Genomic DNA, 27,341 nt, shown 5'->3' with positions numbered 1-27,341 from the left:
ATACAACCTCCAGGCTCATTTGTAGTTCAGCCTTTCGTCCACAAGGGGGCACCAAACATCTGTCCACCACTCTGCACAGTGAGCAGTCTTGTCCACATCAAGCTTGTGTGACATTGTGATTTTGTCTATTTTACCAGCTGCTCATGTTAACTTTGATTTTATGTATTGATTGGGATTATGAAATGTTTGCTAATGTCCACAGTAAGGGGTCAACAGATGACTTATCGAGCTATGATGACAAGCATTTCATGTTCTAATATTAAACGATTTTTGGCTTACATGAGTGATTGTGTAGATAAAACACCAGATTATGTTGAAAACTAAGCACTTTTCAAGCACAATATTATAATTATTCAGGCATATTCCTAACCTTAAAAACACAACCATTAAAATTGAGCATTTTCCAAACTTTCCAAGACTCTGCATGTACCCTGCATATACTACAGAGGAATGTGTCTTTGTGATTTGTTGCATTTTAATAAACACAGTACAAATATCAAGAGATATAATATAAAATGAAACATTTTCAAAAGAAAACCTGCAAAAATGTAACATTAAAAAAAATATTTTTTTCTTTTTCAGTGGATGCAGTTAGGCAATAATGGTGCATGGTTCTGCACGACTAACATGACATGGACAAGCTTGGACAAGTTTGGACTGCTAGGTAAACATAAAGCTGAAGATTAATCTAGACCAGACATCACAAATACCAAAACAAAGACATGAAAACTAAGACGAGGCATTTCTTACCCATCAACTCTCCTAAAGAGACCACATTGTATTTTTGGGCAACCGACTGGGGGATTTAAAAAAAAAAATCTGCAGAGAGACAAAGATACAGTCATGGAAAAAATATATTAGACCACTATTGTTTTCTTCACTTTCTTGTTGATTTTAATGCCTGGTACAACTAAAGGCACATTTGTTTGGACAAATACAATGAAAACAACAAAAATAGCTAAGTTTAATTTTAGAGCTGATATCTAGACATTTTCCATGGTTTTCTTAATTATGATTTTGGTTATTATCAAGAAAACCATGGAAAATGTCTATATATCAGCTCTTAAATTAAACTCGTAAGAGCTATTTTTGTTCTTATCATTATATTTGTCCAAGCAAATGTAACTTTAGTTGTACCAGGTATTAAATGAACAAGAAATTGAAGAAAAAGGGTGGTCTAATAATTTTTTTTCCATGACTGTATGAGTATGTAGAGAGATATTAAGGATGTGTGCCAATATAACACATGGCCATGTTTAGGACCAATATTTCACTGTATACAGTTTACAATTTCAGTAAAAAAACAACTTAAGTATTTTGAAATATCAGTAGAAATGAGCTTGGGTTTCCATAATGAAGTATTTTTGAACAAAAGTTGTTTTAGAGGAGCTGCTGCTATTTAATGGCTGTCACATTCCTTTATAATAATGTGAGTATTAACCATATCAACTCTTTTTTTTAAATCCCTGCAGCAGTGGCCACAATTGGGAAAAATACTCCAGCATATCCCAGTGTGTAGTAAAAATAAGTTTATTGAAATATTTTACAAAAAATACAAACTGTCACTTAAGCACAAATCACACAGCATGTGTAAGGTCCATGAACACACACAATAAATAGAATCATCACACAACACAAATGCAGCCTTGTTCAACATTAGAAAACAAATGAACAAAGAGTCAAGTCTAAGGGAAGGAGGTGGAAGTGTAACAGGTATGCTAACATCTCCAGTAGAAGAGAACGAGACGACAAAATCCAGGCGGCCTGAATCTTGCGCCGAGCAGAGGCATGTTTCCACAGTATACAAAAAGACACAGCATTCATAATTAAATCACAAATAAAAAAAACATACAACTGAAGATTGAATGACTTGCATTAAGGACCAGTAATCTGAATACTCTCAAGCACACTGAATACATTTATCCAAAGAAAACCAAGATAAAAGTTTAAAATGGAGCTAAAATCTTAAACCCTAAAAAGGGGTCAAATACATTTAATCTCTTACAAAGAGAGCAAAAGAGATGGTGACAATGCTGAGTTTCTCTAAACATCAATCTGAATATAACCTAGTCTTTCCCCAGCTTATTATACTGGAATAGCTCTAAAGCATCCTCCGAGGAAAAAACTTATATAACCAATATTCTTTTAGATATTTCCCATTTGATAAGGCTTCTGATTTATTTGTCTCTTTCTTGCATAGGGTTCCTGAATAATAAATTAACATGCTGACTGTTAATACCATCCTGCGTCCTACTTTGTCTCCTTCTGTTGAAAAATCAGGGACCTCCAGAGGCACAGTACACCAAACTATCTCTCACACATCAAACCAGGAGAGAGGGCAACAAAACTTAACACTGCACATAAAAGAAATATAAAAAAAAAAAGATAAACAAAGCGTAAAACATATGCTGATGTATTTGAGAACAACCCATTTCCACATCAACACCTTTAGAGAAAAATCCTCATTAAACACTCTGAACCAAACAGGTAAACTACTAAGCCACGTACATTTTAAAATCAGTTTGGTATTGCATCTTCTTCTGCTAATGGAATAAAAGTCTACAGTTAAACAGAACAAATACAGACTTTGGTTTGGCAGCTGGGTTTCTTTTTCCAATAGTTAAACCTTTCTTCTCCTGATAGCCCTCATTCAGTGTATAGCTTTACATACGACTTGTGCTTGACAGCTATACAACAGAAAGCTCTGCACTAAATATCAAGTAAATCTCACAAGCAATAATAGTAACCACAAACCCAAAAGTTGAATCAAAAACAAAATACCTATCATTTTAAGCCACAGGTATATTAACTGATATTTCCACTTGCTGCTTGCCAACAAGCTGTTACAAAGTATTCGTTCAAGGACACACCCAAAATAGTGTTCACCCTCTCAAACAAAAACCTGCACAGCTTCTATAGCCTTCACACACTGATTTGTCGTTTTTGCACAGATGCTTTAGGGAACTTTTGGACCATGCCCTTTTCCAGATTTGATCTTATTTGTGTTCCTTTTTTTTTCTTTTCTTTTTTACAGTTTTTATCTGATCGCCACAGTTTCATAAACGATTAAGTAGGGCAGTTTGAAGGCAAAAAACGTGTGTTTCAAGCCATTATATTGCCGTGTGCAGCTGCAGGAAAATGTGCTTCACACTAATCAAACACTACTGCTGGCAGCAGGAGTCAACCAATTGGTCCAAGATTTTACTTCAGTCGATTATATAATACTTTTTTCAAGCTGAATGACCTATACCCAAAAAAAGTCCCTTGTAAACACAAGATATAAAGTGGTGCTTTAACATGATTCACTGTAGAGAAACTCTGTTTTACAGATCTGTTGGTTGATTAGTTGACAAAAACTTATGAGTGTTAGTTGACTGATGGTGTGTTCACAAAGGGTGCAAGGTGAAATTTAGCTTTGCTTTACTGTTGTTACCATGACGGCAGGAATATTTGTGTCAATTTATGTTACTTGTTCGATACAGACACTGCCATTGTCAACCATGGCCAAAACAATCACTATCGGTGCTTTGAACATGATGTGGAAATCCCAGATACATTGGAAACCCAAAATCTGTCATGTTTGGATTAATAATATCATGCAGAGACGCACATTACTCTATAAATTTCACAGCCTTCTCTAGGAACTGTGTCCGGTTGGGTTCTACAGCGTTATGCAACTAAAATAAATGGATTTTAAGTCACGCTTTCAAATGGATTTCGGATCAATTTGGGGCTATACTGACTGCCACTTCTACACTGGTTTGTACCCGAAATAACAGATTTTGTTGTGATTTAATTGCAATTAATGAAAAATAAAGTATGCCGAAATTACTATAACATGATGCAGATGTAATAAATCTCTGAAGTTATGCTCCATCAGGTCTGTCCACAGGACGACAAGCAAACAACTATTAAAATGTTTGTTTTCTGAACGGAGCCTGGATCCATCAGAGCGACGCTGTGAAGGAGAATCTCAATGCTGAACAGCTTTTGCAACACAGCTTCACACACATTTCTCACTCAAGGTTTTCAACTCGAATACATAAAAATGCAAATATCATGTTTTCATTTCATTTCATTTCAGGGTTTATGTCATCGCAGCACTTGGTGAATTTCGCATTCACTCACGTCTTGGCATTGACTTTGTATGTCATCACATTGTGCAAATAGATTCGCCCTGCGCCCGGTGTGAACACGCCATAAGAATTTCTTTAGTCGAGGACAGCCTAGCTGGCAGTGTCTGGTGGTATGAACATGATAGACATCGTCTGGCTAATCTGCACCAAGCCATGTTATAAAAATACTGTAACTCACTGTACATTCTACAGAGAACCATCAGATAACGTATAGTGGAGTAAAAAGCAGTGCTAAAACCCATATTAGAATATTTATGACTGACATAATGAGAAGCAGGAAAAAAAAGAAAGAAATGTATCTACAGAAATGAGTAAAAGCAAACTAAAATGTAATAAAACCAACAGCAATCATCTCTGTAAAAGTATGCAGACAAACTGCTTTTCAGTCTGTGCTAAGGTAAATCTTAACAGATGTTATTTTTAAGGATCATGTCCAATAAGAACATGTCCCCATGCACCCTGGCTACATGAGATGGGTGAATTCAGGTCACATGCCAGACCAGCAATTGGTTTAAAACTGCAAACCGCTATTAATCCTTGCATCATCACTGCAACCACGAGAACAGAGGCCACGTAAACCCAGCCCTTAATGCTGTTCTACAGCAGATCACCATAGTGTCGTAAAAGTCACTCAATATACACGAAAGCTTTTTCAGCCTTGCTGCAGCGTGTGTTTGTCCAGCTTCCTCCCAGCAGTGGATACCGGCTTGCACCTCACTCCACGGGGCCGCTGCTGCTGCTGGCCTTGACCCCGGCCCTGCTAATGTGCAGCCAGGGCAGTTTGGCACAGTTCTTAAACAGCTGCTCGATGGCAATGTGACGTACGTGCAGCTCTGACGCCAACGAGTCCTTTTCCTGCACGGCCGCAGTCAGCTCCTCAAAGATCTCTGTGGAGTCGGCGAGAAAAAAAGGGAATCAGTGGCTTCATTCACACACAAGATCAACTTATAAACAGAGCAACATGGCAGACAAAGAAAATCAATTCTAATTACTGAGGGAGCAGAGAGCAAGGACAACACAACAAATAATGCATCTACTTAAGATAAGCCCACAAAAAAGGAAAAAGGAAAGGAAAACTAACAACTTGTGTTAAGGATGTTAGTGTTACCGCCTGTTGTTGAATGAAGGCCCAAAACCAAATGTGCATAAGTCTAGAATGAAATGGGAGTCAGATCTCGGTGTTGCAATTGATGAACAGTTTTGGACAGAACTATGTCAGAACAGCTTGTCAACTATTATCAATGCCCGGTATAGATTGATTAACTATAATATTCTACATCAATTATACCTTACCCCAGAAAAATTACATTCATTCAAATCTAACCTGTCGGAAATGTGCTTCAGATGTGATGCTGAAGTTGGTTCCTTTTTGCACTGTACCTGGCTGTGTATGAAAGTTAGACCCTTCTGGCATGATATCTGTTCCACTTTAACCAAGATCACAGGAATAAATGTTCCAGTGGACCCTGAACTTTGTTTATTGGGGAACTTTACAAGTAATCGCCGCTCTTTGAACAATGCACAGCTCAAATTTCATTGAAGTTGCTCTGTGTGTGGCTAAAAAGTGCATTGCAGCATCATGGAAATCTGACTCCCCTCTTCTTATTGATAGGTGGTCTGTTGAGATGAATAGTTGTATCCCTCTGGAAAAAATCACCTATTGTCTCAGAAAACGATATAACACCTTTCTGAAAATTTGGCAGCCATATTTAGACCATATCGGTACACCTCTTACACCAAGTGCTTAATGTAATCGTTTGTATTGACCTTGAACACTGACTTTTTTTATTTTTATTGTTAGAGTGGGGGGCTTTGTTATGTCTCTATACTGTTGGTATATTGTATGTTTATATTTGTACACATTACATGTATAAACTGAAAATAAAATATTTCAAAAAAAGAAAAAGGATGTTAGTGTTATGCAGCTGAGGAACACTACTCTAAACAAGTTGATGGACACTGGGACATTTCTAATAGAAGATAATTAACATAATTAACTAATTGGAGGAGCAATAACCTCCCCATCTGTTCTGAGTAAAGACAATGTGTAACTGACTGCTGAGTGTGTAGGCAAGGCACTCATTAGACTTCACTTCATTAGGAGAACATTTCACATTAACGCGTGTCATTTCCCTCTTGACACTGGCCACAGAGACAGCTTGGCTCATTTTATCACACAAAAGACTGACGATGAAACTATCAACTATGTTTAATGATGATTGGGATGTCAATTAAAAGGGAGTGTGCCAAAGAAACATCAGCCTCCCCGAGGTCTAGTGGGCACTCGAGCACACTGAGGTACAAATGAAACTTGCTGGAGAAGAGCTGTGTGTAGCTTAGCTGTTACCGTGACGACAAACAATATGTCTGACTGATGAAGAGACAGGCAGGGCATGCATGAGCTAGCACTGCACAGTGGCCAGTTCACATGTTGACTAGAGAAGCCCCTCTAACCTCTGCTGTGTTGAGTCTGCTGTAACACGTTTTACTAGTACAGCTTTTTCCTCAGGGCACCAACAATCTATTGTGGGGCTTTATTACAGATGAGACAGTTCATATTTGTAAGAGTTATTCATTTTTATTCTTCCTGTAAGTCGCTTTGGATAAAAGTGTCTGCTAAATGACTAAATGTAAATGTAAGAGCAAACTTAAGACTTATCTTGTTAATTTGGCTTTTACTTGCACCATTTTAAAATATTTTTCTGCTCATGCATCTTAGTGTTACATCTTCTCTTTTATTTTATTATTTATTTATTTTATTATTTATTTTATTTTATTTGCTACTATTTATTAGGTTATTTTAATATATATATATATATATATATATATATAATGGTCTACTTTTTACTTTTTAATGATTTATTTATTGTTTTCATCTTTTTTATCTAGCTTTTTAAATTTTTTTTATTGTTATTATTTATTTTTGTTTTTTATTTTATATTATCTTACATTACTTTATTTTTATTTATTTTATCTAATTCATTTCTAACCTGCCTCCAGTGTTTCCTCACTGCTCCACGTTGAGATGGAGCTTCCTCAGTTTGTGCTTTGTTTTTAATAGGATGGAGGGTGTTTGCTTGTTTCTATGTTTTATTATTATTATTATTTTTGTTTTGTCCATTTTTATGTGAAGCACTTTGTGTTACATTTCTCCTGTATGAAAAGTGCTATACAAATAAAGTCACATTGCTTGATTGATTGATTGATTGATTGATTGATTGATTGATTGATTGATTGATTGATTGATTGATGAGCATTACAGGTTGAAGATGACCATTTGAAATATTGATCATTGGAACAGCTGAACACTATGTCAAAGGTTGTATTCAATCTGCTGTATTGCACAATATAACACAGAAGGGCAGTAAAAAAACACATACTTTGAATCTGCATCAGTAGCTGGGTGTTCAGCTGATGGAGTTCGTCCACACTCATGTTTGTCACTAAAAGAAAAAAAACAGTTTTGATTACAAAGTGTGAGAGGCGCAGCAGGTCACGCTGAATGTACACAGCATCTGATCGCTCTCCGGCTCAGTCACTGGAAACATTTCAAGAGCAGATCATCTGTTCTTCAGCAGACATTTATAATGCAGTTACAAGTTGTTAAATGAGTGAAAACCTTTTCGCAATGCCTCATTTTACATTACTTACATTATAGCCGATATCACAGTACAGATGCTGGTATTATCCTGTACTTTGGTTTATTCTGGATGATGGTAAAATAATGTTTTTATCTGTAGCTCAGCAGCTTAGTAATCAAAATAGTATTAAGAAGCCAGGATCAAATTTTTGTTGCCTCACAACAGATGGAAAAAGCGTTAATTAGAACAACTCTACAGTGAATTTGGCTGTATAGAAACACAGTATAGGTGATCACAAAGAGCAGGAGGCACTGAGGAGAAGCTCAACAGGTCGACTCCCTCCATCTCTCCCTCTCTGCCTCTAAATGGAAATCCAAAAATAAAGTCTTTGGAGCTTCTGTAAGTTTACAAAGTCAGAAATAAATAAAAAGCTTAATTAGATGTGAGTCAATAACCAATAAATACAGGCATTTATAGGCATTCACAACTAATTTTCATGCTTCAGAGAAATAAGCTACTTTGGCAAAAATAGACCCCACGCATAAAGAAGAGAAAAAGAGCCGTGCGGGAGACATTCCACACACACACACACACACACACACACACACACGCACAAACACACAGACAAACACACAGACACAGACAACTAGAGTGGCAACAGATTGTCTCCAGCAGAAGATAACTGGTGTTATTCAAGTCTCGAAACTGGATGATGTGGCTAATTATATGTGCTGAAAACAAATCTCTGTATAGTTTTTGATTATGTTGTTCCTTAATATGTTGAATTTTGTATAACTTTATCAAGAATAAGAATAATCTGAGCAATACCAGAGGGAATGTGTCACTTCATTGACATGCTGCAGTTGTAGTGTTTACATATGTATGTAACATAAACATTTAAATTGCAAAATTGTATTGTTTCCTGTTCAATTGCAGGTTCAAGAATTTCAAATAAGAAAGTGTTGATGAGCTAATCTAGAGATATGCAATAATCAAGAGTTATCGGTGTACCTGTGAAATCATTATACATATCATCTGCTTGTCATCTTTCATTAAAAAGCACAGAATTTTAATGAGAGACCTATAGACGGCTCTTTCACATTCCTGCAGTCTGCAGTCATAAGCAGCTTTAGCAGCAACGAGACATGAAGAAGCCAAGGACATGCCGTATCTCAGGGTTATGGGAAAATTAACTTTTCTCTGGAGGGATCATAGCAAAGAAGAAGATGAAGGACAGAGCAAGTAAGAATGTATTTTCTGTTCCCGTGGTACTGTTCTGTCTGCCTTCTTTGAACTTATAAGTGCTTGGAGGTTTTAGAAATTGCAGCGATCAACACTAAATGTTGACGTTAAGAGAAGAGAGGCAGCGGGAATAGTGTTGACATACTGTCAGCATTGTTCTTTCTTCAGAACGAGAAAAACAATCCTGCCACGTCTGCTTCGGTTACACACGTTCAAACTAAAGTTACTGAAAGTTCAAACTTAAAATTCATTAATTCACTTGAAACTGGTTCTCAATGCCGACAAAACAAAGCTTATGTTATTTTCTAACATTAAAAAATTGCCTGAAATGGTTCCCGCAGTGTCCACTCTTGAGGGCAGCGAAATAGAGTTGGTTCATATGTATAAATACTTAGGAGTCTTAATTGATGATTCACTCAGCTTCAAGCCACACATAGAAAATCTTGTGAAGAAGCTGAGGTTAAAATTGGGTTTTTATTTTCGAAATAAGTTGTGTTTTTCTTTTAATGTAAAAAAAAGTCTTGTCACTGCAACGTTTTTATCTGTGTTGGATTACGGAGATCTTTTGTACATGAATGCTGCTGCTCAATGTCTTAGAATGACTGATAGTGTTTATCAGCTTCTTTGAGGTTCATTACTAACTGTAAGATGTCCACTCACCATTGTGAATTATACTTTCAGGTAGGATGGCCTGCTCTGGCCACTCCAAGGGCTAGTCATTGGTATACTTTCATCTATAAGGCAATATTGGGACTGCTGCCTTCGTACATTTGCAGCTTAATTACTGTGAGAAATGCAGGATCTTATTCTCTTCGTTCACAAGATCAATTGTTGCTTTCTGTCCCTTCTGCTCTACAGAGTTGGGTAAAAGGGCATTTGTTTACTCTGCACCTTATGCTGGAATATGCGCCAGAAAGAATGGAAATTAACTGAATTTGTTTCTTTGAGCAATTTTAAATCCAAACTAAGAGTTATTGAGGCCAATTCCACAACATGCACTTGTTTCTCATGACGTGTTTAAGGTCTGTATGCTATGTAAATATGTAACTGTATTCTGTGTTTGCTGCCTCTTGGCCAGGGCTCCCTTGAAAAAGAGGTTCTTAATCTCAATGGGATATTCCCTGGTTAAATAAAGGTTAAATAAAATTAAAAAAATTAAAAAAACATGCTCACATTCATCTCTGCTGTGGCCTTGGTGTCTGTGCTGCGTCTGTCCTCCTCCCGACAGCTGGTTCCGACTCTGTTGACCTTTCCTGCTGTCACTGGACCAAACGGTCGATTGTGACTCCTGCAGCAGCCCCAGCTCCTCCACCGTGTGGCACTCCAACATCCCCATGGTGTAATCAGGCAGACCTGTTGCTTTGCCCGTGTCCCAGCAGGGCGTGTAGCGGGGCACCTGGGCGTCCGACTGGGGCAGCAGCTTGCGGTCACTCTGCTGGCTGCAACCGAGAAGCTTTGACCCTCGTCTGCTGGGGCCGTTGGAGGAGACAGAGTCTTTGTTCTGGGCGTACTGGATGATGCGGTTCAGTTTCTGGCTGAAGGCCAGCTTCATGCCTTCGTAGGCACTTCGGGAGACCTTGGAACGTGACAGCTTCTGGTTGGCAATGAGGTGGCATTTCTCAAAGCAGTCTCTGTGGCCGCGCAGGGACTTTGAGTGCAATAAGGTAGCAGAGGAGATACCTGCATTCAAACAGACATAAAGCAGCGAGTGAATAGATATAATACAACTGAAGGCTACAGCCACACAAATAATTCAATATAAAGAGTGCAAAAATACAGTGAACTTTCAAGATGCAGGGTTTCTATATATATATAAAATAGTTATCTTAAGAGTAAGTGAGAAATACAGTACTGACCTAATGAACTCGCCACAGAAAATAAAAGCAGACCAATATGAAAGGGAGCTAAAACTGGCAGATTGACCTATGGTGATCTCTCTGTGAAAGCAGCTTAGTGTGCAGTGGATTAGCCAGGAGAGCGTTGAGATAGCAGGGATAATAGATTAACCCAGTCTCAATGCAAACACATAAAGCATATTTGGAAATTTTACCAGGCAACAGAAGGCAGTAAAGTGCACAGAGTGGCTTCTGTCCACATGAAGCAGAAGTTCACTTACATTCATTTACATTTTAATATACCAAAGAACAAGAAAGCTGCAATTTCAAAGCCTTCACTTTGTCTTATTGCTCATACTGTTTGAAAACATAAACAAGTCTCAACAGAAGATGAACCAGGATCCCATGAAAAAAAAGAAATCTAAACTCTCTAATCTAACAGAAGTGGAAAAATAAAACTACTTCAGTTCATGGGCTGATATTCTATAATTAAGACTACAATACATGGTAGTACCTCTACAGGGAAAAAGGTAATGCTTCCTGGATCCAGTCAAAACAGGTCACACTGTACCCATTTTAGGACACACACAGGAAATTAACACGTAGCAAGTGGCCCAAAATTAAAATAACCTCGGAGTAAAATGGGCCAAAGCTTGATAAACAAAGGGAAGCTGAAGGTGAACGGGAACGGAGAGTCAAACAAGTATGTGTGCAAGAGATAACGGATGAGGCTAAAGTGAAAGTGGACTCCACAGGTGGTTGTGTGATGGCCTTCTTCTCACAGCCTGCATTTCTCAGCATACAAGGAGTACGTGTTGGAGCCTGAGGTGAGGAGATTAGTCACTGTGGCTGTATAGATTTAAGAGCTCACTTGGGTATGTTTGCTTCACATGCAGCAGGCAGCTGAGCATAGGAAACCACAGGACATAACTACCACATCATGGCCACAGGACAATAGGTACAGACAGAGCCCTCATATTTAGTGTGGTCTCCAGGGCCTTTTTAGACTTACACACACACACAAACACAAAGAGTGTCAGTTTCCTGTGATACAGGGCTGTGACAGCCAGTTTCAACAGGGTCAGCAACTGACAACTAGTGGTTTAATGATACATTGAACAGTATCTATATATCCATTCAATGATCAATAATCCACTATCATTGATGCAAAGTGAAAATAAGGACACATAGCATAAAACACCATCTCTAAATTCCCACTTGTTCCATTTATTCTTGTCATTTTCAAGATTTTCATTTCAATGTCTGGAAGATCTCGGTAATAAAACTGTCTAATCATATTTTAGTTCCTTTCTGTGAGCTGAAATGTAAAGGTTGTTAAATGAGCATAAATGACATCTACTCATATCGTTTGCAGGACCCTGAAATGAATTGTATCCTGGCAGACCCATGAGTTTATTGGCAGTAATCGTATTGTTGTCCAAAGAAGTTATATAATATTGCATTATGATGAAACTAAACCCCTACTGGAAACCAGTAGCCGGTAGGAAATTAGAAAGTATTAAACCAGCGGTTTTTTTTAAATATAGATGTAGTAGTTGCCAATAGAGAATGTAGATGTGTGTGACAACTCAAAAACTTCATTTCCACTTCACATCAATGGCAAGATAAGCAATAGGAAACGAAACTAACAATCTAAGTTGATAACAAAATAGGGTTTCAATTCACTTCAACAGGTTTTAAGGGAACAGCTGTGGCTACCAGCAGTACTTCCTGCAAGCATCACTTCAGCAGACTTGCTAGGTTTGTGTGAAGACCAGACATAATATAAGCTGACTAAAGTGATTTGTGACTTTTTCAAGTAGAGCAAGACTGATGTCAGTCAGCCAATATTATGAAACAATATTGGCCTTTCATTGATACATCAATTGTTGTATTGAGAAATGAACTGTGAATGAATAATGTGTTGGACTTTTGGACTTTGTGTTGTGTGAATACATTTTACTTTAACAAAGATGCTTTTGTGCTTTTATTGTTTGTTGAGGTTCTGGGTATTATAAAAAGGAATACCCTGAGAGGTATTACCTTTGTGTGGTTATAGTGTTGCGGGTATAAATTGTGTGGGGTTGTATTTTTTCTAAGAGAAGGGTAAAACTGAACAATATAAAACCAGACTGACCAATAATCTTAAATGCCCCCCCCCCCAACTGTCACAGTATGTTATCCAATATGCACCAATATCAAAACTTTTTACAGAACAAATAATCCAGAAAACTATGCTCCGGGTGATGAAGAAATTATGTCACGTTCACCTAGTTTGTCCAGTAGTGCACTGAACAACTAAAATGTTCTTTCCTCTATCACCTACTGATGGCTGAAAAGGGGCAGTGATCGGGCAGTACGTGTGGGAATACTTCTCCAAAGATAATCATTTAGTTGACAATGCAATACATTGTATGTACGATGTATAATAATGTTATGTGTTAATTGTTTCCCCTCTAAAATCATTATTGGTCTCTAAAATCCAAAATTGATCAAGCTCTACTTTCAAAAGGGTATGACCATCTTTTAAAACAGTGTGTTGACAGACAGAATAAAGAAAAAAAATCATTTTAAGCACCAATTTGTTGTTTATATCATATTTCTGTCCTTTGTCATTTCCTTGCATGACTTCTTCTGAAATCTTGCCTGCAGTATCAAAGCAAATAGCCCATACCTAATGCGAGATAGTCACCATATCTTATATGCCTCAGTATATAGGAAGGTTTTAGACCATTACACAACTATTTGAGAGGGGTCTATTTTTAGCTTCTGAATTTTTGTGTTCTGACTTGAGTGCATAAAAAAAAGACAGATCTTTACAATAGTTTAGTAATGTGAGTCATGTGTGAAGGAATATTATCTACTGAATGGCCAATGAATGTCCAGATGCTTTACTAATAGCTGCAGGAACTTCGTGCCAATCAAACAGCCATGTTATAATCCGATCAGTCTCAGTCTTTAGACTACCACAAAAACAAACTGACTACCACTTGCCGAGCAGAAAAATCATTGGCCCACAACCAGGGCAGTGCACCACCAGCCAAAGACCTCACTCCAGCTAAGCAGCTTAGCACTACTGTCTTTCATGGCTGCACAGAGAAGCACAGACACACACACACAGACTATTCACTGGAGGTGAATCAACATTGTTCAGCTGTGACAGCTAAACACATTAAGCACAACACTGACGAACGATAGGCTTGTTTTTTCCTGCTCTTTTGTAAGGAATGAGTCAAGGTTAGTCTGTCATTCAGTGACACCACTAACAGAGACAAAGGGCAGGCACATGCTTAGGTCTGATGAACAATATAAACACATAGCGCTTTCATAGTTTTTAGTTAGCAAAAATAAGTAATAATTCACCACTAGAATCAGAACGGCCTTGATCGATTCATCATCTTTGAATTTGTTTTATAAACAAATTAAAAGAAGGATATGTTTGAGATGAAATGAAATCAAAAAGATTATAAGTAGCATCAAAAGTCAAAAGGAAGTAAGATGTCGGTTTTGTTAGATAATTATCACTAGTAAAGTAACCAAGGGAACGCTCCGAACACGACCACATAATAATCCTCAGGCTGTAGAGAGATGACATCCCTCCGTTTGATCTAATCTTGCTCCCTATTTAGCGGCTGCAGTTTTGCCCAAATTTAACTTAGACTTCCTCTCTGCAGACCTGACCTTTTGGTTGCCATCACTGAAAGAGATCTTTGCCAAAAGTTTCAATACATACAGTTGTGTTTGTAGCCTTTATGCATGTTAGCAGAGCACAGTACAGAATTTCTTCTGTTGTACATGTGAGTACAATGAACTGAGTGACACATTTTGTCTTGCCTGAAGCACCCTTCTGCAGACTTCTGTGTTTGCACTAAACAGTATGCGTATGAGAGGAGCAAGGACACTCGAGCCTTGACACACTTCAGTGAGTGGTTGAGAGCTGCTGTTGGGGCACGTGGGACAGAGGTCATTGGTGGTAAGGTTTCAAACACGGCTGCATGGCACAGCTTAGAAGAATGTGCTGTCAGCTGCTGCACGGGCCAACTTTAACACTGACATAGAGCTCACACGACCAACACTGAACTCAAACCACCTGTTAACCCACACAGACCTTCCAGACTAACTGCCACACACCGCAGGTGAAGTAGCTATTGTGTTTCTGTATGAATACAGAAACACAATAGCTACTTCACCTGCTTCAGTATGGAAGACATCTGAACGTTAAAACTACTAGATACCACACACTAGGGTTGTCAAAAGTTTCGATACTCAAAAAAGTATCGATACTAAAAATTGTATCCGGATACAATACTCATCTTCAAAAGTATCGAGTATCTGAAGCTCGTTATCATAGTTGCAGTTTCTTTTTGCACAACTGTTTTTTATTATAAATATTTAACCTGTGGTTCTGTTCGTTTTTACATGTTGCATTTTTCTTGTTATTAAAAATATTTCTGTGGGGCGTTTCGGTGGCACACCTGGTAGAGCGCGTACCGCAGAGGCCCAGTCCTTGTATGCGGGCGGCCCGGGTTCGAATCCGGCTCGGAGCCCTTTCCCGCATGTCTTCCCCTCTGTCTCCCCCTTTCACTCTCAATATCTCTCCTATCAATAAAGCTACAAAATGCCCAAAAAAATATCTTTAAAAAAAAAAAAAAAAAAATATTTCTGTTACATTTTGGGGTCTTTGTTTTTATCCTTGTGGTATCGAAAATGGTATTGAGTATCAAATATTTTCCTGAGTATCGGTATCGAGTTGAAAATTTTAGTATTGTGACAACCCTACCACACACACATATCAACGTATTATATAGCCCCAACATGGTGATTACAGAAACATATATTGGCAGACATAAGCACAGAGTTCTATAAAAGACAGAGTGCTATATTACTAAATGCATGGCTGCACGTGACAGTAACCAAAACAGGACAAGACAAGACATTAATACTGACTAATTTATGTATTGTGAACTTTTATTTCAGGAAAGCCATAGTGGCAGCTACCTTCAGGTGTACACCTGTGTACAATACAGTCAGTGCCCAAGTGGTATTTTTCTGGGTAGAGCAATCTTTTTAAGTCAAAAATCTGAATTATGAAGACATTGTTATGAGCAAACCTGTCATTATAGTAAACAATGCCAGACACCATGTCGAGTTCCAAGCAGTTAAAATTATGCAAAGGCTCTATTATTATGGAAATTGACAACAAAAGCCTACAAATACTCAGTACCAGAAATCCCAATTAAATGCAAACTACGTCTGCCCACGCCTTGTTTACACAAACAAGCCAGTCCAAATAAACCGATTTAAATCAAACAAAAACTTGATGTCCTCTCCTGTGTCCTGCAGGGTAGATACCATGAAACCTTTGGTAAATTGATAGTGTAACAGAGATACAAGGCTACATCTGCTGTGGCTGTCTATCTGACTCACTTCACTCCAAGGTGGCAGAAGATAATTGTCTCTCTAGAGGTTGTTGCTGACAATGGTTCACATTCAGTGGTTTAGATTATGTGAATATTTAGTTATTTTAGCCTTACAGACCTGTGGTGAAATACACAATTATTTCAGAGTTACGCAAGAAAGAATGGACCCCAAAAGACAATTTATTTATACTTGCAGGGCTAATGAAGAGAATAAACTTTGAAAAAGGGGCTATTTATCAAACCGATAATAGATTCACATGGAAAGCAGCCCATTATACACAAAGCATTATAGCACTAAATTGGAGGGCTTAGAAAGCAGAACCACGCAGTAGGTTTAGCAAATCTCTGGGCCCCAACTGTGTTCAAACATACAGCTACCACAGGCAGCAACATAATTAGGCCTCTACATCCCAGGGTGAAGAGTTCACCCACAATGAATGTTCTGTTTATAGGAGCTACAATAGCCCCTGTAGAGCAGCAACCAGAATCAGCACCAACTGCATCATTCCATCCAGCCTCTCCCTGTCGGAATTTTCTCTTTTTCTCTAACCCAGCTGGTAATGCTAACAGGCCGCGGCAAAAAATTCCGTCTGCATTATGTAAGCGGATAAAGGATTAAAGGTGCTGGGCAGTAGCTGAACCTGGCAGCTCAGCAGACATCTTGTCTGACAAGGAGCCAGAGAAGACCAAAAGGCTGTGTGTGTAAGAGGTCGGAGGTTACAATACTCACACTAATGTGAGATATCTCAGGTATTTACAAAGCACAGCTTGTCACATCCAATAAGGTCAGTTCAAAAAGCCCTGCCTGCTTTGAATTATGCTGTGCTGAGCAATCAGATTCCAACTGTTCATTCTGATAAGTGTGTGATACTCTTATTGAAACCAATTTTTTTTGTTGGTTTGACTACCTACTACCATCTGGCCGTCAATAAAAATATATAAATTGTGTAAATGTTGTGCATATTGTGATTGGGACATTTTTCAGTTATGCAAATTTGGTATCACATGTGTCATAGCGGTTTGGGCAGCCATAAATGACTATGAAAATGTTTCTGAAATATACAAATGACATCACTTCCACAAAAGAGTGACTGGAGACTGGCTGAACTGGCTCTTGGTGTGGCAACTGCAGTAGGTCTCTGCTGTACAGTGTTGATGCTTAAGGCTGTGTAACCATTTAGTACTCAGCTCAGATGGTGAAGAAAGCAAAAAGAAAAGAAAAGTCTGAAATGCAGAAATGCCCAGTTAGGCAGAGGTTGAGCAATATATAAATAGACACGGTTTCTATTCGGTATTTTTTGATGGAACCAACACACACAGGCCAAAGCAGTTTCCTCAGGAAACAACTACTTGGAGCTACAACAAAGACTGAATTTCCTGAGCATTCATCCTGTGTTGCACTGTGCTCAACGTTTATGCCACAAACAGCCTTAACATATGTATCTGCACCTGGTGATACTGTCGATAAACAACTATGCGCCCTGTCAACATAAGCGCCTTGCTCCAGGCTCATACATATAATCTATGATGAATCTAAAGATGACAGATGTTTAATTATAAGTGGATCTTGTTTTTGTATCGGTGGATGTAAAGTACTGCCCAACTTAAACTGTAAATACTGTGCCGGTCTGCAACTGATGTTTAAACAGACAAGTTTGAACATCTCCATGTCATACAAGCCTCTAAGCAGTGCTTAGGGAGGTTGTGGGTGTAAATGAATACTTTAGTATAATAAACTTATAATGGGTCTGCTCTCTGTTGTGACAAAGCTGTGCCATTGCACACCACAGACTTATTTAGTTTTATTCAACCTGTGAGAACAGCTTTTAGCGTCTTTGTGACTCTGGAAGAAGCAAAGTTTGAAAACCTGAAAAAGTGTTTCTCACAAATGGATTTATAAAATGTCATGGCCACACTAGACATTGTGTGTGATTCCAACAGACATGCCACAGCATGTTTTACAAATGTCTCCTCCATGCCATTCCTCGCTGAGCATTCAACGGTTTTAGCTTTATCTCTACGCTACAGCACAACAAAGTACACAACAAGACAGTACACAACAATCTGAAGCAATTTTAATTATTTAAATTAAATAAATCCAATAATTTTTAATAATATTGTTCAATTGTTCAAGTGAAAAGTAGCAAATACAGAGGACAAACAAGACGCGGTTCTACATCTATAACGTTTTAAATATTCAAAACCGGCACATAGGAAGTAGGCAGTGAATATTCAGCAGCAGTTCTTCACCCTTGAGATATCATGATATGGTTTAGCCCAGAGAGACAGGCTCTCTCTTTCATGTTTTTTTGTACACTCTGTATGCATGCATGGACTTTTGTTCTCTTCCTCTTTAACGAAGGATGGAACAAGATGAATGAGTGCTGAGGCCATTAGGTCTACATGAGCAGTCAGCAGGCACACGGCTCTGCCTTAGTTTCCAATCAGCCGTGCCTAAAGTAGCCGCATGCAGCTTGGCAAGCTCCCCTTCCACCATTGAAACGCTCAGCTGCATCAGAAACACGTGCATGTCTGCAAACCCCCCTTTTCTCCCCCAGACCCAATAGTTACATAAGATCCTCATCATTGCCACTCACTGGCTACATCAAATCTTGTACCCCTAGAAGCGCACAATGATGATACACTTTTTAGAAGTCTGATCTGACTGACACAGCAAGTAGCCTACCTAGGGTGCCTCAGTTTTGTGTAAATGATGAAAAGCTTAGGAGACACAATTACATAAATTCCCCACCAGCTGACGTTTTCCTTCCAGAATAGAGCATCATTGCTAAAACATGAAATGGAGCAAAAATGATGACACCCAAACTGAGCCACATAAGCAACCTGTCTTGTTGAATGTCTACGGATAGTCGAATTTGTCAAACTTTGGGTTATCTACTTTAAGACATTTAGCGACCCACAAGTCCAAATAGGATTCTAGTGAGCTAGAAAAAGGACAAATAAAAAAGGTGACCCCAAAAACTGCCTTTAGTTTTGAGATCTGCTGAGAAATGATCTGTGAAAAATTTAAACTAAATAGTACTATGTGCTACCATGAATGGATTGTGAGAACCTGTCTAATGACATTGTGTTTTTTTTCTCTTTGCAATTGTTTTGTGTCTCCTTATAATTGTTTTGGCCTTTTATCTGTAGGTGCCTCTTTGTGGTTGTTTTACCCTTTTTCAGTCATTTTGAGTCTCTTTGCAGTTGTTTTTGCCCTCTTTTTGTAGTTTCTGTAGTCTCTTTGTCTGATTTCTTTATAGTCTTTTTGTATCTCTTTGCAGCCATTTAATGACTTACTGGTCATTTTGAGTCTCTTTCTAGTTGTCTCGTTGAGTAACAGTTTGGAGGTGGAGCCCCTGATTCTGAGCTCCTGGGTCTTTGCCCAGTAGGTCTGTTCAGTAATCCATCCATTCGTGCTACATGTCACACAGATCAATAATCTACTAAAACCGTTGGTTTTCATATAACAATGTTTTATAATACAAGTTATAGTTAGGCTTTTGACATTAGTATGTGTGCTTTATATGCTAGCCAACTCAGGCTTGCATTCTTCTATTTTATTTGAATTATTTCAGCTGAATGAGAATTAATGAGCTTGCAAGCACTTACTAAAACAATTTAAAGTTAAGTGTTCCAACATTGCTTGTATGAGATTGTGGCTGAAGACTCTTTTACAGCACACAAACAGCAGAGCAATTAATCAATACCCCTACAGTCAGTTCCCTTATACCATTACAGAATAGACCCATAAATCTTTCATGCATATGCATTTTCTCCCGCCGTCAACAGAATGATATACCATTCTTGGAACTCTTAGTCAGCTATACTGCTCTATTTTACAAGTCGTACACAATCATACCGTGCAGACATAAACACACACACAGGGGAAAAAAAGCCTTTGTGGATCTATGAAACGAGAGCCGATTGAGAGGCATATCTAATCTCTTCGGATTTCTCATTCTTCTTCAAATAGGCAACTCATTAATTAAGAGATGAAAAAACCTCAAACGCATGCTCTTGAGTTAGAGTGGCACATCAAACGGGAGAATCACAGTGGCCTGCTTTAGAGAGGGCTTTGGTCCTACAGGCCCATTACCCCTACATTTGCGTTGTTCATGGAGGGGATAAAAGAAGTGTTTGTAGAGGGCAATCATATGAGACATCAACAAATCTGAAAGGTTCTGAGGTTGTATTACAGCCCTTGGTCCAAGTGCATATTCACTATGATTATCAACGCTAGGATGATCAAAAAGAAACTGGATGTTTCTAAAGAAGTAATTTATTGACTTGGCAGCTAACACCAGTGCTGATCTATCCACATAAGACTGTTTCTATGTGAAACTGCAGGAGACGAAGATCAATATGAATTTCGAATGCCATCGGACAAATCTTTGAGACCGTGTGTTTATGAGTAAAAAGTATGGAGAGGTCGTGCTGTGGAAGAAGAAAAGAATCCTTAAGGAACTACACTGTATACTGTAGGTGGCTTTACAACATTAGCCTGCACAAACAGCTGTATGTGAAGAGGCCCTCGGCAGTACTTTGTTTGCTCTTCACTCTATTGAGCAAACAGGCAACAGTCACCCCCGTTTCTTACCTTCAATACTGAGTTCAAAGCAGACGTGGCAGAAAGACATGGTCCCAGTTTCCGTCTCTAACTTGCAGACGCTGCAGATATTGTCATCATTCAGATCGATGTTCACAAACTGCTCCTCTTCATCCATTGTGCTTCTGGGGAAAACAACCAGTAAGAAAGAGCACATGGCTATATACCAGGAGCTTGCACAACCAACAAGCTCTATTTTGCTAATTAGGTCACATTTTCAAATAAACTTATTAAAAATGCATTTTTGATAGAGTCAGTGGGGGGAGGTATATTTTGATTCACACTATTTTGGTGCAAAATACAGTAACTGAGGCAGTGTTCTATTTTAAAAGTGTTTTCGTCAATGATGTAATTAATAAATGACCACACAAGCAGATAAAAAAGGTACAGCTAATTGCTGACACAGCAGATTGAACAGGACAGTCTCTCTAATCATTGTGCCAACAGGCTACTGGATCCCATGTTGTTAAACACAATCTGATGGCATCCTTGCACAGGGGCAACAGTCCAAAAATTTGCAGTTGTAGCTAAAAAGAACAGTTATCTCTATGGGAAAAGAGCAGAGTGGACTCACACTTACAATTGGTAAGAATTAGGTTTGTGTTCGATGACATAGAAAGTAGGAATTAACCTAAAAATATTCAGAGTAGTTAAAAAGAGGAAAAAAAAGTGTGTATTCTATATTCAAAGCTTTTCTGTGGGAAACACATTTGGTCAGCTGCAGAACATCCGTAACTTGCAAAAAGCTTCAACTTTCAGAAAGCAGAAGGAATTAAAGACTAAAGGAAAGATAAATATCTGCTCAGGTGTAGTCTTCCCATAAAAGTATTTAGTAATAATACTCTCAGTGTGGCAATGTAAAAAAAAAATTAAAAAAAATCTAGTATCTAGTCATACTTCACATCACATTTACAAAAAAGCTATTCATGGCTGACCTTCATTGGGGGAATTAAGTTCACCAAAACACTATCATGAGGTCAAAACTTTGCCTTGAAATTAAAAGAAAAGGAAAAACCAGACAAAATAATTAAACCCTGATACCATGTCTTGTAACATAGCACATATAATAATGTGAATGGTGCTACAGGTCATGAGCGCGGGTTATAACAGTTCTGAGTCATACTGGGAGCTCTGGTTGTCTGCTGTAGATGTAAACATGAAACCCTTTAAGTCAGAGGCAGCACAGCGAAACAGCAACATTAGACACAGTTCTTTAACTCAGCTGTTCTCAACCTTGGGGTCCCGACCCCAAGTGGGGTCGCAAGATGATTTCGGGGGGTCGCCAAATCATTTTGGAAGTCAGCTCTGTCTCCACTGTGTTAAAGTGTTCATGTGTTAATGTGTTTTAGTCTTTTTTTGGTCATTTTGTGTCTTTTTTTGGTCATTTTGTGTCTTTTTTGGTCATTTTGTGTCTTTTTTTGGTCATTTTGTGTCTTTTTTTGGTCATTTAGTGTATTTTTTGGGGTCATTTTGTGTCTTTTTTAAATCATTTTGTGGTCATTTTGTGTCTTTTTTGGTCATTTTGTGTCTTTTTTAAATCATTTTGTGGTGAATTTGTGCCTTTTAGGGTCATTTTGTGTCGTTTTTGGTCATTTTCTGTTTTTTTTTGTCATTTTCTGTCTTTTTTGATCATTTTGTTTCTTTTTTGGGGTCATTTTGTTTCTTTTTTTTGGGTGACCTGAACTGTGCGTGTGAGATTGTGTTCAGTGAGTGGGGGTCGCGGACAACATGCATGTTAAATCGGGGGGTCGCGACTCAAAAAGGTTGAGAACTACTGCTTTAACTGTACTGAGAGGTGTATTATTATCCGTATACACGAGAGCTTCCAGTGCACCAGACTCAAGTAAGGAAAACACATTATGACATTATAACATTGCCCAGACTCAGCTAGCACTTTGTTGATGGACACCCAGGGGTGTTTCAGAATAAAAGCCAGTGGTTGCTATAACGTTAACGGGGCTCGGATTTCATTTGAACTTTTCACTTCGTTGGCTTTACACACACAGTTAACCTTCTCCATAACGTGTGTTTCTCATTGGCTTGGCATTTAACGTGTCCTACTGCTTGTGGGATCATAATTCCTCTCTAAGCAGTTAGCAATAACCCCAGTGTCTAATTATTTACATACCGTTAAACAAATGATTGCTAACAAGAAGTTAAGCTAGCAGCACACTGGCATCCAAGTACTGTGCTCTGGCTGATTCGTGACCGTTATCTGGCGTTGTTAAACAGCGAGGTAACCAACACAAAATGAAGGTGCCACCAGTATTTTTCGGACACCACTTGTTTGAAACTTACCTTTATCTTGAAGAGTATCCTACGGACACCTTTTTCCTTTGTGTTGTTGGTTCTCCTTTGCCACGGAGAGCACACGAGACACAAACATCAGCGCGTCACGGCACATCTACAGAAGCTACAGGAACCTCTCTCCCCCCTTCTCGGCGGAATGAACCACTAGTTTATCGGAGGGGTGTATTAAATCGTCTTCAGTTTAATTATCGACGCCTCTGCCCCTAGTCAAATTACAAACAACGTATATCAATTGTTCGACAACAAATACCTACAACTGCTTCATGAAAATATATTAGTTTAATTAAACAATCCGTTTCTAACGGTAGTAGCCGTGGAAACACCCCTATGGTTGTATCAAGGTAAGTCTTCCCAACGTCATCAAAACATTTCCATAACAGAAAGGAAGAATTCGGAGTTTATGGTATACCCGTACGAAGTAATAAATGCAAAATAGTAATAGTAAAGGCATTTTGCCATTGTTTGATGTGTTGTATGAGGCCTGTATGAGGTGGCAGAGCTCTTTAGACGACTCTTTCTTTGTTGGCATTATATGTTTCTATTCTCTTCACATGAAGTCACACGTGGGGAATTCCCGCGAAAGTCCCATAACAACATCCGTTAATTGCTTTCGGAATGACCATGCCATTGTTATTTGGGAATAATCGACTAAGAGGAAGTTGTTTGGCGATCTGTATGCTCAGTTTACGTTAACCAGAGGTGGAGTGGTATCTTAGCCTACTGTCCCCCCATCCCACCCCCCAACACCACCAAAATATTGAATAAATTACAGTATTATACAGTTAATATACTCAATACATCAATAACTAACTGTCATCAAGTGCATTTTCATGTACAGATGTGCAAACGCTCATAGAACTACAAATGCACCACCATGTCCTCTTGTCAAGGCCACTCACTCACGTATGATGTTATGAAAACAAAACACATCAGAGTCAGTATAATCTGGCAAAATTGACCCACTACATAGATAATAAAAATAATAAGACATTTTATTTGGAAGGCGCCTTTCTTGGCACTCAAGGACACCGTACAAAAAGATAGAAAAAGATAGGGAAGGAAGTGTTCTCAATTTTCACAAAAAAATAAGTAAGCAACCATTTTCAAAACATCCAATATTTATTTAACAGCAGCACAAATGTATTGAATTGATAAAGCCATCACAAAGGAAGACAAGACAAAAACAAAAATCAAGAATCTAGAATCAAGTAGCATTTTGGTCCTCAGCTTATTTTAAACAGAAATCACCCTGAAATAGCTTTTAAATTCATTTTTGAGCAACAGCTCCAATGAACAGTTTAAAATATAAGCCCACACTGCTCTGGGCCCTTTAGAGGTCGTGGGCCCCTGGGCAATTGCCCAGTTGCCCATATGGTTAATCTGGCCTTGCTTATGGCCTGACTGTAGGCTACAATAGACCAATTATTTTGTGGATGAACAGTCTAATATAATTCTAACAGGATTAAATGCCCGTACAGGTACATCTCAAAAAATTAGAATATCATGAAAAAGTTCAATATTTTTTGTCAATAATTTCAGAAAGTGAAACTCATACATTATATAGATTGATTACGCATAGAGTGAAATATTTCAAGCCTATGTTTCTTGTAATTTTGATGATTCTGGCTTAGAGATAATGAAAACCCAAAACTCAGTGTCTCAGAAAATTAGAATATTGATCAGAAGTTGAATCTGCTGGTCCTGGGTCAGTGGTGGTTTGGGGCCATGTCCTCTGCTGCTGTTGGTCCACTGTGTTTTCTGAAGTCCACAGTCAACATAGCAGCCATCTAGCAGGACATTTTAGAGTCTTCATGCTTCCACAAGCTCTTTGGAGATGCTGCTTTCGTTTTCCAGCAGGACTTGGAACCTGCCCACACTGGCAAAGGTACCAAAAGCTGCTTCAATGACCATGGTGTTACTGGGCTGGACTGGCCAGCAAACTGGGCTGACCTCAACCCCATAGGAGTCTATGGGCTGTTGTCAAGAGGAAGGTGAGAGACACCAGATGAGCTGAAGGCTGCTATAAAAGCAACATGGTGCTGTAGGCTGATCTCCTCCATGCCACCAAGTGTTAATGCAGTAATTCATGCAAAAGGAGCCCAACCAAGTATTGATGTATAGAAATGAACAGACTTTTCTGAAGCATGACATTTGTGTTTAAAATATCCTTTTTTTTTAAAAATGTATCTAATGTAATATTCAAATTTTCTGAGACACTGAGTTTTGTGTTTTCATTATCTCTAAGCCATAATCATCAAAATGACAAGAAATACAGGCTTGAAATATTTTACTATATGTGTAATGAATCTATATAATATACAAGTTTCACTTTCTGAAATAATTGACAAAAAATATTGAACTTTTTCACAATGTTCTACTTTTTTTTTTATAGATGTACCTGTAAGACTTCCATTCAGAGCTACAGCATATGCAACCTTGTCAGAGGTCGCCCTGCATCCACTAATAATTTATTCTGACTTTCCTGCTCGGCCCACATAAGAAACAAGCATCTGATATTTTTATGTTCCAAATATTATTTACAACTTGATGCTAATTTGGATTTTTTTTCAAAATGATAATGAACAAAATGACCTTTACTAATATAAAGCAAGGGCGCAGGCTAATTAGTTCATGAATAAAATTTGAAAGGAAATGCCTCTGCATGACCATGGACTGCATTGGTATCATATATACTCCCCTGAGGTAATTGGTCTGTGTGTTGCTGAAAGGCCATGCTTTTATTTCAGCTACAGTGCAGGTTTTGCATAGCCCTCCCACTTAAATGATATGACCGCTGTAATGGCAGGCTACAGTTGGCCATTATATTGTCCATGTCTGCAGTATTACTTCAGATGGCAGTGTGTTTGCTCGGTTTATCCTGTGTGTGTGTGTGTGTGTGTGATGAGCTGTTTTTCAAGATGATCTAGCAGATTTTCAAAAAGGCCACTCTGCATCTTTATGAATGCTTTAAGATGCTTTAAGCATTCTGCAATAAACCCACCATACCTCCTCATAATGAGTTTCCTCATTAAATTATATTTTTCATCATGACAGCTGGTCGTGATAAACTGTTGTTGATCTACAAAAAATAAAAAATGCCCATTATTTTTGGAAACTGCTTATTAAAATAAGTACATTCAAGGAGGTCATCATAATGTTATGTCCTGTTCTGCAATTTGGCTCAGTAATGATCCTCTTTACAAGCTTAAAGAGTTTGTGCCATCTCCTGGCCAAAGAGTAGTAGTACAACTACCACAAAAACTTCCCTCTTCCCTTTGCCGATCATGCATGAAAGTAAATTGTAATTTTTAAATAAAACCCCAATGCACATATTCAGAATAAGTGTATATAAATCCACAAAAAAAACAAAAATTTCCTAATTTTTTTGCTGAAACTTAACCAAAAGGCAATGAAAAAGCTCTCTGTACTGCCTCAAACTTATAGTTTTTCTCAGTCGCTTTGGTGCATTTCTCACATCACTTTTAACATTTGCACAACAGTTAATGCATTTCTCAAAACAATTATTACAAACTGCAAAACCTAGTTGATAACTGTAAAAGCGTGTCATTTGCTCAAAATAGATAGGTCATTCCTCAAAAGCAAATATTCATGGCAATGAAAGTGTCAGTGTTTATGAACAAGATAGTCAAATGTCTCTGTCATGTTTATATTATGACAGTTTACTCTGTAAATGTTTTCCAATGCAAAAAAGTCAGATCTTGTTGACATAACCTGAAAATGCTCAAGACAGCACTGTATACTATTTGCACAACCATTTAAAAACTACAGTAAAGTTACACATTACTGTATTTAATGAGGTAACTGAGTACAACACACTGAATATGTATGTTTCACATTTTACTGCATATGCTCTTTGCAATTCTAATTTGTTCACAGCATTGTGCAAAAGAAAAAAAACACCCTTATTTACAACAAACATAAAGTCCCTTTGGGTAGAGCTGTGACAGTGTCACAGTCTCGTAGAAATGGTCCACACGATGTCCTGCTTGGTTCATATATGTTGTAAAGTGTTTATGGGTTTATAGGATTCAGCTCTGAGTGATTGTAGAGAAGTGGCTTATCATTGGTTGCAACTAATGCGTCACACAGTCCTTCTCATCAGTGAACGCTGAGGTTCACCTGAAAGAAACTGTTCAATTTCTGAGACGTTGTCAGTTAAAAAAAAAAAGATTTTAAAAAATGTATAA

At 38.2% G+C, this 27,341-nt stretch overlaps 1 protein-coding gene across 2 annotated transcripts; it reads right to left on the bottom strand.

Annotated features, from left to right (window-relative positions):
- Positions 1 to 1,514: 1,514 nt before the first annotated feature.
- Positions 1,515 to 23,241, bottom strand: c15h21orf91 (chromosome 15 C21orf91 homolog). Of its 2 annotated transcripts, none has more exons than XM_059351935.1 (5): positions 23,122 to 23,241; positions 20,815 to 20,948; positions 10,133 to 10,639; positions 7,517 to 7,579; positions 1,515 to 5,023 (listed from the first exon to the last, which is right to left on the bottom strand). In XM_059351935.1, the coding sequence occupies exons 2-5, from the start codon at positions 20,939 to 20,941 to the stop codon at positions 4,851 to 4,853; spliced, it is 870 nt and encodes a 289-aa protein (XP_059207918.1). In that variant the 5' UTR covers positions 20,942 to 20,948; positions 23,122 to 23,241; the 3' UTR covers positions 1,515 to 4,850. The 2 variants fall into 2 exon arrangements, with proteins under 2 accessions (XP_059207918.1, XP_059207919.1); XM_059351936.1 differs by having other exon boundaries at positions 20,815 to 20,945; positions 23,122 to 23,177.
- Between the last annotated feature and the right edge of the window lie 4,100 nt (positions 23,242 to 27,341).

Source organism: Centropristis striata, chromosome 15 (genome assembly GCF_030273125.1).
Source record: "Centropristis striata isolate RG_2023a ecotype Rhode Island chromosome 15, C.striata_1.0, whole genome shotgun sequence".
NCBI lineage: Eukaryota > Metazoa > Chordata > Actinopteri > Perciformes > Serranidae > Centropristis > Centropristis striata.
The sequence above is the reverse complement of the archived record's forward strand: the minus strand, read 5'-3'. Positions and strand labels throughout refer to the sequence as shown.